This window comes from Mesitornis unicolor, unplaced genomic scaffold (assembly GCF_000695765.1).
Source record: "Mesitornis unicolor isolate BGI_N332 unplaced genomic scaffold, ASM69576v1 scaffold12097, whole genome shotgun sequence".
NCBI lineage: Eukaryota > Metazoa > Chordata > Aves > Mesitornithiformes > Mesitornithidae > Mesitornis > Mesitornis unicolor.
The window spans coordinates 5,849-18,924 of record NW_010198457.1 but is presented as its reverse complement, the minus strand read 5'-3'; the positions used below and the strand labels follow the sequence as shown (position 1 = coordinate 18,924).

Below are 13,076 nucleotides of genomic sequence, written 5' to 3'. Positions count from 1 at the left end.
CAGAGGGACGTGGTGTGGGTCCCAAAGCGGGCAGGGAGGGTGCTGCTGTGCCCGAGGGGTGCGTTGTTGGTCTTTCCTCTGACGAGTACTTACAGATGTAAATAAATTCCGACTTGGGCTCCCAAACTCCCGCTCCGCTGGCTGCGCTAAAAATATCCCAACGCGGCGTGCGCTGGCTTCAATCACCCCCATCGATCGGCTGCTTTCAGGACTGGTCCAGCAGTGCTGCAGTGCACCCCTCCACGGCCCGCGGGCGCCCCTGGACCCCTCCTCACCCAAAGGATTTGTGTGATGGGGCCACCTCCACCGCGCTGTGTGTGTCCTCCCCCCCGCCCTTGCTAACCCCCCTCTCCTGCACACAAGGTGATTTATTGCTCCAGAGCACAACAGGCAGCCAGGCTGCAGCAAGTGCGTGACCAAGGGGGTTTATGTTACAGCACCTGATTTCTGCAGCACCACATCCACCACAGTGATGAGTTTGGGGGGTCTTGAGCAATGGAGGGCTCAGTTCACCCAGACTCAAAGGAAGGGCTGATCTAGAAGCAGAGGGGAGCATTTGGAGGGGGGTTTAGCTGAGGTCGCTGAGAATGGGGGATGCTTCTGTCCTAATTTACAGGTTTTTAAAAAATATCCAGGCTCTAGACGTCACACCGGCTTCACAACATGTGACGGGGCCCTTTGCTGACTCTTGGCCAGAGCAAGGATTGAGGTGTGGGTAATGCGGGCTCTGATTTATGCTCCAAGAAGGTGCTGGGGAAGGGGTCCGGGGTGGGGGTTGGTGAATTTTCAATCCTGCCTTGGCTTTGTCCTTGAAGATTGATGGTTTAAACAACAGCCATTTTGCCTGTACAGAAAGGGCATCAGCAGAAAGCATTTACATGTGACCCCAGGGCTACCAGCTTCATCCTGCAGGAAGGGGGTTCCCATATAGCGGCTATAGGCGGGGGGCAGGGTCACAGGAGCAGGGCTGGGGGAGCGATAAGGTGGGGAGGTTTCAAGGGCTGCTGATGACAGCCGGGGAGCAGAGAGCAGGCAGAGGGGCATGCAAGTGCCTGAAGATTTCTGGGGGAGCAGCAGCTGGGAAGTGGTGCTGGGAAACCAAACTCTGCTTTGGACGCCACTGTCCTGTTGTACATTGGCTGTGACAGTGTCACTTCAATGCCACAACCACTGCTTGTGGCAGAGGAAGGTCTGAGCTGTGCTTGCCAAGGTGGGTGCAGGTCTGCATCCCCTGCCCCTCTGCACACACCTCCCGCCTGGTAGGGACCCTAGGGACCCTATGGTACAGGAACGCTCATCCCCTTGGGGCTAACAGGGACATCCTGGAGAGGTGGCAGCGGTGACGGGGCAGATCCACATGGCCATGGGCAGCTGCCCTCAAAGCTCTCCAGGAGGAGCAGGCACAGCTCCCTCCAACCTCGTCCAGCAAGGAAATTTCTCTGAGCAGCACAGGGCAGAAGCAGTGACAGGTCCCTCTGCTCCTTTTCTCTGTTTCATCGCCGCAGGGAAACAACTGCTCTCTCTTAAAAAAAATTAAAATCTCTCTCCAAGCAGCTTTGCTCAAAGCCTTCACTGGCCTCTCCAGGGGCTGCAGCTTGTCCTGCACCGGGCACAGCTGCTCCTGCCACCTCCACCTTCCCCTCTTCTCATCCCTCTTCCTCCCTTTCTTTTCCCTTCCCTGTGTTCACACTCTCCAGTGGCAGAGCCCAGGCTGCTGCAGGAACCCCCAGCTCCTCAGTGCTGGTGGTTCACTGGCCCCCATCGCCCCCTGAGGTGGGCAAAATGAAGCAGAAACCTTTCCCTTGGCCTCCCCTCCTCCTCACTCAGACACATCCTTCCCTTCTGTCTGCTTGCTGGGAGCCCTCTTGCTTTGGATGGGTTTGCGGCAATAGGAACAGCCTGGCTGGACAAGGCCTCATTTCGCTTTGTAGAAGCAGCTTGAGAGCTTTGGTGGTTGAACAGGAGACAAAATACAGAAGAAAAGCACCCAACAGGTCACAGGTGGTGAATTTCCCCTCAGAGGGGGTCTGTAAAGAAGCTACCTCAGGGGGATGAAGGATGCTATGGACAGATCACACCAAGACCCTGCACTCCAGGAGGTCCATGTATGGGGTGGTGACTTTGGGGACAGTGGGACTTCTTCTCTTTTCTTGGGGTACAGGGTGCTGCATGTGCAGGTACATCCCTTGGAGATACCTTGGAGATGGATGGGCCTAAACTTTTTCTATGCCTCCTTTTCTCCAGTTGCAGTGAGTTGGTATCTGGGAAGTGTTTAATTTAAGAAGGCCAGTGCTGCTGTATCATGTTTCCTGTGTTGGTCTCTGTTGGTTTATGACCAGTGAAATCCTGGTGTGAGAACAGAATCCGGCTTTGGTTTCATCTGCCCCTGCTGAGTTATGCCACTAACAACTTTGTGTTTCTATAGTGCCTTTTATTCTAGGAACTAAATGGGCTTCACAGACAGGTAATTAATTAACTGAGCCTCCCCAAACCAGCCTAGGGCCTCAATGCCACAAGGAAGAATTTTGCAGAGGAGAAAACAGAGGCAGAGAGGAGCAAAATGACTGGTGAAGAGCTGAACTCACTGCTCCACAGTGAGGTGTCAGGCACTGCTGATTGTGCATCACTCTTGGCAGCCAAGGAGATGGTCGTGATGTCATTTCCAAACTGGTGCAGTAACTGGTTTCAGTGTGAGGAGTGACTGAGGAAGGTCATTCGGTGGCTGGAGCATCTGAGCGCAAATTAACTCATAAAGAGCCACTGCCTTTGACCATCCCAGCCTCTTGCTGAGGAATTCCCTGAGACCATGAATCAGTGCCAGGAAGTCCCACCACCATTTCTCCCATCCATCCTAGCTGACCAGGGTCATGGTTTAGTGGTGGACTTGGCAGGGCTACGTTAATGGTTGGACTCAATGATCTTAAAGGTCTTTTCCAACCTAAACCATTCTATGATTTTATGACCAGTTCTTGTTTCTCCAGAAAGCACTAAGGGTTTGCAAGGAAAGATGGGTTAGGCTGAAGGGTTTGCTTTGGTCCAGGTGCTACAGCTGAGATTTGGGGAGGGACCCACCATGGTGTCACAGGACAGGACAGGGTGACCCTCAGCTCCCCTTTCCAGGTCCTGCTCACTGAGCAAGACGCAGCCCAGGGAAGCTGCACGCTGTGGGCAGGATCTGGGGCACCTGGAGGTGGTGGAGAAATGTGCCTTTGCTCATGCGGAGTGAACATATTCTTGGGGAAATTGGCTGCCTTTTATTATGAAACCCTGCTAATGGTTTGTTGTCTACACAAATAACCATGGGGAATGAACTCGTGCGCTTCCCAGCCTGCTCTGTGTCTTCCTGGCTCAGCTCCTTTCTGAACAAACATAACCTTTTGCAAGAATACCTGTCAAAATCACTTTGAAATATTGAAATAACAGGATGGGATATGGTTTGCTCCTGGGCCCTAGTGCTCATCTGTCAGGACTGAGGATGGCCATCCAAAGGATGCAAGGGAAAGGCTCTGGGAAGCAGCAGGACCCTGAAGGGCTGCATTTGGGGAGCTCAAGGCCACACTGCGCTGGCTCACTGGGCTCCCACATGCCGGGGTAGCAGAGCAGCTCCCAACCTCAGTGAGACATGGGGGCTTCTGACTCAGCTGGAGCTGACTGGGGCAAAATTATGTTCTTCGGCCACCTGCATGGCCTGGAATTGCCTTCACAGCCTCAATGCCTCCCTCCTCCTCCTCACCCCATGAGTAGGGCATCACCTGTGAGTATTTTAGGGGTGGGGAAAGAAGCTATTGAGTCTTGGACAGGCATTGGAGAGCAATGGTTGAGGGGCATGTGGCTGCTTTGGGTGGACAGGAGACATGAACACAGGCCCATCCCCTTCCCTTCCAGTCTTGGAGTCCCAGATGCTGTTCAGGACACCCAGGGTGTCCATCTCCAAAGCCACTCATGTGAAATGGGAGCCAAACTGGCCCGTGGGCAGCATTGGGGCTGCAGGCAGGTTATCCCATCCTGCAAGGCAAGGGGATAACCCACCCTCACCAGCTGGCCCCAAGGATTACCACTCTCCAGGTATTTCTGTTTGGACCGATACCTTTTAAATTGCAAGAGAAATCCCATTGCTTGGTGGAACCTGCTCAACCAAGAGCCCTTCACTTCTTATTCCCTTCCCTGGCGGTGATGGTCTCCTACCTGGAATAAGATGGGGAATTCAGCTATTCTGGGTATGTGCCTTTTTTTTCTCGGTGTACTTGGAAGTGATGAGAACTTGGACACAGACACTTGTTGGGAGAAATCAAAACCAAACGCTTAGAAACCCAAACACGCCATCCCCTCGACTCCAAAAAATATCCCATCAACCAAACAATCAACAAAAAAGTCCTTCAAACCAAACTCTATCTCTTTCTCTAAAATCCATGATTAAAACCTGGTACAAACAGGTGAATATAGATATATAGATATATATATATATTTAGTAGATGTAGTATTATTTTTTTCTCCTCTCTCTTTCTCATTATACAGCAAACATTGCAAATATAGAAATTTTCTCTGTACAATTAACGACTTCGGTTTACAATGCAATGTGTGGTAAAACCTCTTAGTGAGTGAAAATGTGAACGGGCCTTCAACCGGGTAAAAGTCTAAACTGGAAGACTCCGTTTGCAAAAACAGCCCAAAGGATGGATCTCCTTCTGGTCTCTTTTTGGTTTTTGTTGCTGTTTTTGTTGCTGTTGATTTTGGAAGGGAAGGAAGGAAGAACACAAACTGTTCACAAAGAATCCACAAAATCACGGAATAGGGATTCATGCAATGCAATATTGGGAAACGCCAGACCTCAGCTCTCTGCCTGCTCTTTCACTTTCTTTTTATATTCAATTTTTTCTTTTTTTTCTTATTTTTTAAAAAAAATCAAAATGAAACAAAACTTTTTTTTTTTTTTTCACTCCACAGTTTGTTCATTTTGTAAAGTTTCTTTTCAAATTTGGTGCATGTCTCACCAATGTGAGAACATTTTATTATCTCATTTTTATATATTATATAGAATATTTATAGATTTTTTTTCCATAATTTGTTCTCTTTTTTATTTTTATTGATTCTTTTTTTTTAACTTTATTTTGTTTCAAAGACAGTCTGAATAAAAATAGCTGCTGCGGATTTCTTTTGGTCCAGTTAGTGTGTTAAGTCACGAGTTGTGTGAGGACTCAGGACTTTTGCTGGGCAGAGACGCCCTTCCAGTAGTCTAAGATGTCGTGAAGATCCTCGTCTTTGGCAAACTGGACCTTTTTGCGTAGGGCATGGCCGGCTGCCATATACTCCTCCTCGTCTTTGTGCCGCTTGCGGTTGAGTTTGAAGCGCTCCCAGATGCTGTGCGATGGTTTGCAGGTGTACTCGGGGCTGGAGGTGTAGCTCAGGTTGTGGTACTGAGGAGAGAGCTGGGAATAGGCCAGGTCTCTGGGGCGAGGACGGGTCAGGGGCTCCAGGATGGAGGGCTTTCGCCCCGCCATGCTGTCGTGCTGCTCCCCTTGGTGTGAGCCGGGGTACGAGTGCCTGTGTTCGCTGTACTGACGGATCTTCTCCGCCTCTGCCCGCAGGATGGCTGCGGCCGGTGTCACAGTGAGGATGGTGTCGGTGGTGGGGGACGTCTTCTCGATGTATTTGGCTTCTGATTTGTGGCCCGATCCCTCGGAGCGGTAGGACCTGGGGCTCCGTATGGAGCCGCTGGAAGAGGTGCTGGAGCGTTTGGGGGCCGCCTCCATGCTGTGGTGCCGCTGGAGAGGGTGGTTGTAGCTTTCCTTGTAGATGGGAGAGAGGAATCCGTGCTTGCTGGGGATCTGCTCTGATAAGAGCACCAGCTGAGGCTCCACCGTGGAGACCGCCCCCGATTTCACCCCTTGGAAGGAGGTGGACTCAGATTTCAAGGCATCGATGCAGTTGTTGATAATCTGGTTCACCTTGTCCACCTCCTTGGCAATGGTGGAGATCTCGGCCACAGAGCTCTGGGTGTCTGGTGGCAGTGACAGCTCACAGTCTCGCCTCTCGGGCTGCTCACCCGTCCTCACCTCCATGTAGTTGCCCTTGGTGCCCTTGGGGGTCTCGCTGCTGTCAATCAGCTTATACTGCTCGACCTCACCAGCAGAAGGCAGGTAGGGGATGCGGGTCACTGTCTCCCCACCCAGCATCTGTCCCTGGGACAGCTGGGTGATGCTGGTGGTCTCCATTTCTGGCCCATATTTCAGCTCGATGATGGTCTTCTTCATGCTGCCAGCAGCCTTTTTGTGCTTCTCCTCCTGCTGACGCCTCTTCCGGAGACAGTAATACACAACGCCCAGGACAATCACCATGCCAAAGAGACAGCCCAGGATTGTCATGATGTAATGAGTGGCAGTGGAAGGGGTGGGCACCGGCTCCTTGCGGTTGGGTCTGGTGGGTGTGATGGTGACGCAGGTGTGGTTGTACTTGGAGTATTGGTGGACAGAGACTACACAGTAGGTGTAATCTCTTTGTGCTACTAGGTTGCTCACGGTGATGTTCTCCTCCTTCTTCCTGAGCTTGGTGATCATGGAGGAGAAGCCATTTTCGAACTGGGAAAGGATGTACATCTTGCTGAAGGGGTAGGGGATCTGCACAGTGAGAACAGCCGAGTTGTGGTTGAGGTGCTTCACCTGGATGTTGGGGCGCACCTCCGTCTCACCAATGGGCGTGAAGAGGGAGAACTGCGGGGTCGTGCCATCGCCAGAAGAGCACTCCTCCTCGGAGCAGGGGCTTTCGGAGGGCACCGTGGTCACCTGGTACCTGGGAGGGATAAAACGAGGGATCACAGTGTAGGAGCCACCAGTGCAAAGGGAAGAGAGCATGCTCAGAGCATTGCGGTAGCCAGTCCGGCCTTGGCCTAACAAGTAGTAGCCTGTGTAGTCGGGTGGGGAGTCGCACTGCATCCGGTCATACGTGCGTGTCATGTTGGTGAAAGCCTCCAGCCATTGCAGGAAGCCAAGGAGCTCACAGGAGCAGTAGAAGGGGTTACTGTAAAGTTCACAGACGGAGAGCTTGCTTAGGCCCCGAAAAGTGTTGCTGTCGAGTCTCTGGATCCTGTTCATGGACAGGTCAACGTTCACTATGTTGGGGCACTCCCAGAAGGCATTGGGGGTGACGGACTCGATGAGGTTGGCCTGGAGATAGAGGTACTCCAGCTTCCCCAGGCCCCGGAGGATGCCCTCAGTGAGGTTCCTCAGTCGGTTGTAACCCAGCTGCAGCACCTGGAGGTTGAACTGTCCTGAAAAGGCACCGTCCTCGATGTAGGAGATCTCGTTCTTCGTCAGGTTGAGGTATGTCAGGTTGCCGAAGCGGCTGAGCGAGGCGTACTGCACGCTCTTGATCTTGTTGTCGTTCAGCCGCAAGTCCACGATGGTGCTGTTGATTTGCTGGGGGATGGACTCGTAGGGGGGCTGGTTTTGGCTGCAGATGGCCAACCAGACAAAGCCCTTGTCCCCCTCGATGAGCCAGCAGTCTGCCCGCACCCCGACGGCGTGCAGGAGAGAGACGGCTGCCACGCACATGCAGAGGGCTGACGTGACGTCCCACCGGCGACCTGCCATCTGGAAGAGTGGCGCGGAGAAGGGGTTCCTGGTCTGCCGGAAGTGGGGAGCGGGACAGGAGCCGGGAAGACGTGGGCTAGTGCTCCTTCGGCAGCTTCAATCGCCTCTCCCTTCGCCTCATGGCTTGGAGATGGGGGGGAAGTGTCTGTGGAGAAAGCGGGCCTCGGTGCCCACGGTGCTCGGCAGCCACCGGCCAGGGGCTACTACCAAGGCCTGGGTGGCTGAGGCTGGTCCCACATCACCAGGTCTCTGGCATCTCAGGGAGGGAGTCATGAAGTTAGGTGCCTGTGTGGAGGAGTCCCTTTGGCTTAGAGACAAGCCTTCCTCTCACTTTTTATAGTACATCTCCTCATTTTCTTTTTGCTGCCCATCGCGACACTGGTCCCCATCTCTGTGTGCCTCCGTGGGTCTGGTTGTCCCTGCGTGGTCCCTCAGCTCACCTGCACAAAACAAAACAGAAGGACAAGCTAAACACAAAGGAAAGACAGTTAGCGCCTAGAGGTGTTGGAGGTGTATCCAACTACCCTCTTCATGTCAGGCACTTGCCTTCTCACTCTAGCTATTGCCATTCCAGGAGCCTTTGGTTTATTTGGATGCTGCCACCAGCAGCACTTGACACCACGAGGGAAGGTGGTCACTGATCATGGAGGGCATCCTCTGAGCTCATGGTCCAGCATCACGTTATAGGCAGGGGAGACACCAACGCACATCCAGGACACCGTTCGTCTGACCTATTTAGGTGTCTACCTTGGGAGGAGAGGAGTTATGTCCCAGAAGTGTCTATTCCTCTCCGCTGAGAGCAGATGAAGTCTAGACAACTTGCTCTGATGTAGATTTGATGCTGCAGAGTTTTGCTGAGGGGAATCCTAACCGTCTCGCATGCTGGTGTGCGCAGCAGCGGTGCCCACAGAGGGGGATGCTGATTGAGGACACCGCGTCTCTCTGCCTGCACTGCTGCATAGCAGCTAGGGTAAAGCCCAGCATCAAGTGCCTGTCCTGTTTCTGGGGACCTGAGCAGTAGTTTCAGGACACTCTGACCACAAAACACGCTCACTTGGTTGTGCACAATCCAACATCCTTGTCTGTGGTTTGCTGCCTGTCTCCCATACCTCCCTCTCCCTCCCAGGTGAAATGATGCAGTGGTGGGGAGGGTCCTAAACCACTCAGTGGCACAAGGTTATTTGCAGAAGATGGGACAAGACCTTCCCTCCCCAGCCAGAAACAGCTATTTGAAGACCAGGAAGAGTCTTCACCAGATGCAAACCTAAGGAACTGCCAAACTGCTCTATGGACTGGTAGGATGAAGGCAGTGTGGGGTCATGGTCTATCTAGAAAAATCCTTCTTGGGACTTGTGTTGGGAACAGGAGCCCTGTTTGTCTCCCTTGACCCAGTGCAGACTGTAGGAGGCAGGAAAGATGCCGCCAGCACTCCTTGAAAACACAGCTGGTAGGAACTGGAGGCTTCTTGGGCATCCAGGAAGAAGACAGGGGCACATCTTACACCTAAATTGTCTTTTTTTGGATGTGCAAAATAGTATAAATCCAGAAATTGGTTTCCAAACAATTTTCCAGTGCCCAGCCAGTGAAGGGTGCTGCAGACCCAGAAATCACATAAGGCTGATTGCCAAGGCACGTTTAGAGGCAGATGCCATACCCTTGCCCTTGTCCTGAAGAAACCAGGCTCTTTTCCACCCGTGACACCAGGCCGTGAAGCAGACCATGTTTCACCACAGAGATCCCTGTTAACCATTCACAGTTTACACCTCGGTAAACAGGCCAGTAATAATAAGCAGTAAAACAGTTTATTTGTTCTTCCTGGATTGTGAACAACAAGTCTATTCCCCGATGGCACAGTTGGGTTTCCATTACGTGAACAAGGTCTGCTCTCGTGTCAGCTCTCTGCACATAAGACTCTCTGGCCACCCTGTCCTTCAAGCAGACACCCCACCAGCTGCTAGGGGAGATGAGGCTGTGGGAAAAAACAACAGCCAGACACCCCGTGCCCTCATGGAGGGCAGGGTGTGCAGTACACCCTGCTTGAAGACTGTGGCAGTTATGCAGTTGCATGTGGGTGGGATGTACTGTCCCTGAGACGATGCTGCTGTGGGGCCCTGCCTGGGTGCTTGTGCGTCTCCCTCTGCCTCCTCAGTGCCTGGTGCTGTCCTATCCCAGCTACATTTGGCAAGCTCAACACCACCAGCTTTCCAAAAGTTTACTAGAAATGGGGCTTGGGTGGAAGGGATGCTGAGGACAAGGCAGCTGAATCTCAGAGCTCCTCCTTTCTGGGGGCAAAAATCTGGACTTTAGCATGCTTTTACACTGCTATTCCACCTGAAGCCCTTGTATCACCACAGTGGGTATCCTGATTTTGGGGAACAGTACCTGCTGCACTGACAGGATCACATTTGCAAGGATGTGCTGTCACTTCCCTCGGATGCTTTTCCAGGATCTGGCACCCTAATTTGGCATAGCCAGCTCCTTGGATCCAATGGGGATGGCAAGAGGGACTGTGCTCCCTGAGGTGCTGCAGGTGTGTGCCCCTCCATACCGCCTCCCCAGCTGATGGGGAGGTGTGGGCTGCAGTGCCAGGCTGAGAGACGTCTGCTGCTGCATCCCTCCTGGCGCTGGACAACTCAATTAACCTCCCTGTGCTCCAGCCTCCTCTCCGGTACTGTGAGATAATGATAGCGCTTCATGGGGCTGTGGGGAAGTGAAGGAAAGTGCCCTAAGCTCTTCTTGCTGGGATGGAAATCCCAGTTGTGCTGCAGGTGGAGATTTTCTCTCCCTCCAGCTGCAAGCTGGGCTCTAGATGTGCCCACTCTCCTCTGCCACAAGGACCAGCCTGCTCTCCAGCTCCTCAGACTGCCTCCAGCACCCTAAGGGGCAGGGAGAAGGGTAGTCCTGGCCTGCAGAGCCATCAGCAATGGCTTGCTCCTGTTGTCCCTTTGGGATGGCACAGGGGGCGCTTTCCTTGCCTGCTGCCCTGCAGTGCTTGCCCTTGGTGCCAGCATCTCCCTGTCCTCCCCCATGGGCTCATGCATCACAGGGCTCTCCCACAGGCAGGGGGAAGCCCTGTCGAACTGAGGTGGCACAAGCAGCAGGAGCATCCTGGCAAATTCTCTTCAGCAAGCACTTACTCTGTCTCCTTTAACTCCCTTTTTGACCCAAGCATCCCCTCTGGGCAAGCCTGTGTTTGAGATTGCTCTACAGAGCCAAACCAGCCTTTATCTTGCAGAGGAAGTTTTCCTGCCGCTCCTCCCTGGGGAGGCCTTAAGCTGCAGCCTATGTCAGAGGGCATCAGCTACTGGAGCGGGACCATCCAGGGACAAACCCTCCACCGACCTTGCCAGGCTGACCCTCTATGGCCTCCTCATCACCTATCTGCCTCCCTCATCTAACTGGAGGTGTCAGGGATGAAGAAGAGCAATGGTAAACAACTCAAATACGTTCAATAAGGCTCCTGTTGTGTGTTTTCTCTTCTTTCCTGTACGCTGCCGATCAGGCAAGTCCTTCCCAACAACGGAAAGGAGAAAAGGCATTTTATCAGCAGCCTAAGTTTATTTCAGCTCATTAAAGCAAGCAATTTGCTGGTTTATTTGCTTTGCAGTGTGTGAATAAAATGACAGCATTAAGGAGATGTAAGAGAGGAAAGAGGGGCTAATCTCCCTTTTTATTAGATTGCCAGGACATGATTGGGGAGAGGAGAAGTGGGTCTTGTTGCTTCGCATGGAAGGGATCATTGTTCATCACATTGGCTTCTGAAAGCCTCCTCCCCAGCACCAACTGACGTGGGCTGTGTGCCTGCGCGTGTGCGCTGCCACATCAGCCCAGCGCCGAGCATCCCGCAAGGCAAGACGGGAGCAGGACCACTTGCAGTCGTTCCCGACTCATCTCCCTGTAACGGAAGATAACAGACATCCAGGAGGTTTCTTCTTCTTCCCTTTTCTACCTTTTACCTCGCCTCTAATAGCCCTTTTCTGTTTGTTTTTGCTTCTGAAATCCTGGGCTTGATACTCGCACGTTAGAAATAGAGCAGCACGTTGACCAAGGAGCCTCTGCTGTCCCTGACCTCCTGCAGCTGGGACATGGCTCTGGGGAGCAGGGGAGAGCCCCTGCCTCTTCCCCACAGATGGGATGAAAATCAGTAAGAAAAGCAGTATTTTAACCCTCCTGCTTGCCTGACTTGTCTTTGCCCAGCTGTCCTGGTTTTATTCTCCTGGTAACCCAATTGCACACCACTTCTCTCAGTCCTCTGACCCTCCACAGAGCTGCCTGGGAAAAACTGGGAACAAACCAGCAACAGCTCTAATGTGAAAAAACAACCGGGAAAGCAGAGATTTGGAGTTCTCCTTCACTCATTGAGAAAGAAGAAAAAGGAAGGAAAGAAGACAGTGTGAAATAACAATAGCAGTGATTTGAAATGACAAATTTAATCTCAATCAGAGATATCTTGAACTGTGGCACCATGCTGACAATGACAACAGGCCATGTCCATGGGGAGGCCATGGTACCCACCCAGTATCTTGCGGGAACATCCAGGACAACTCCCTCACTCCCTGCTGCTTCTTGGCATTGCCTCTGGTCTCCAGTATCCCTGTTGGAGCCTGAATCTGTGCCTCATCTTGATAATCCTCAGCCCTGACCTGCCATGTCCTCCCCTCCTACCTGTCCCTGATCCTCCAGCCCCGATCCGCATCAACAACCCAGAGGGACCGCTGTGATTTTATGATGTCCACAAGGCCACAGCCTGAACTTGATGTACAGCAGCAACCCTGTCCTGGCTGAAACCCCACTGCAAGGGAGGTGGAAAGGAAAAGGCAAAGCTGGGGTCCCAAAAACCAGTGCAGGCCGGCTGGTGAGTTTTCCTTCCATCTCCCGACTAATGGCATCTCAGTAAATTAAACCAGAGCAGCAGCTGCCAGGAAGCAAACACAGCAGCCATGGGGGCTGGGTAGGCAGAGGGGGAGCGAGCCGGGCAGCACATACAATAATATGCTGTCCTGGCACTCAATTCTTAATTTTGTTATTCTACTGAATGAGTTATTTCAAACCGTGGATTAGATTTACCGAGTGAAGGCAAGGAGCCATCTTAACATGCGTGTGCGTGTGTGCGTGCGTATACGAGCATCAACACAACAGCGCTCCTCTCCTCGGCATTTCTGCATCTCCATAACTTCATTCTCCGTAGCTGCTCCATCTCCGGCATCTTTCAGCTTCTCTGAGACCCAGTTTCACAGCCACTCGGGCCATTTTATCAATCATTAAAAGGAGAAGCCCCACCTCAAAGAGAGCCAGAGCAAAACAGGAGCAATACATTACAAACAATAAGTGTTCAGTCACCCGAAGAGGTGGGGAGGAAAAATTTGGCTAACAGGCACCAAATTTTAAAATGGCTCTTCATTATGTGTAAAATAATCCAAGGAGACAGCTCCCAGATGGCAGAGAGAACATTTTTTAGTGATGAAGTCCACCCTAAATGACTTGATGTCC

The 13,076-nt window shown here is 52.3% G+C and overlaps 1 protein-coding gene across 1 annotated transcript; it reads right to left on the bottom strand.

Moving 5' to 3' along the window:
* Positions 1 to 5,195: 5,195 nt before the first annotated feature.
* On the bottom strand, positions 5,196 to 7,586 carry ELFN1 (extracellular leucine-rich repeat and fibronectin type III domain containing 1). The gene has a single exon (XM_010189158.1). It carries the CDS (start codon positions 7,584 to 7,586, stop codon positions 5,196 to 5,198), a length of 2,391 nt encoding a protein of 796 aa, XP_010187460.1.
* Between the last annotated feature and the right edge of the window lie 5,490 nt (positions 7,587 to 13,076).

What these genes read in the sequence shown, in the direction of transcription:
- ELFN1 (XM_010189158.1), bottom strand. Translation starts at nt 7,586, where the DNA reads ATGGCAGGTCGCCGGTGGGACGTCACGTCAGCCCTCTGCATGTGCGTG.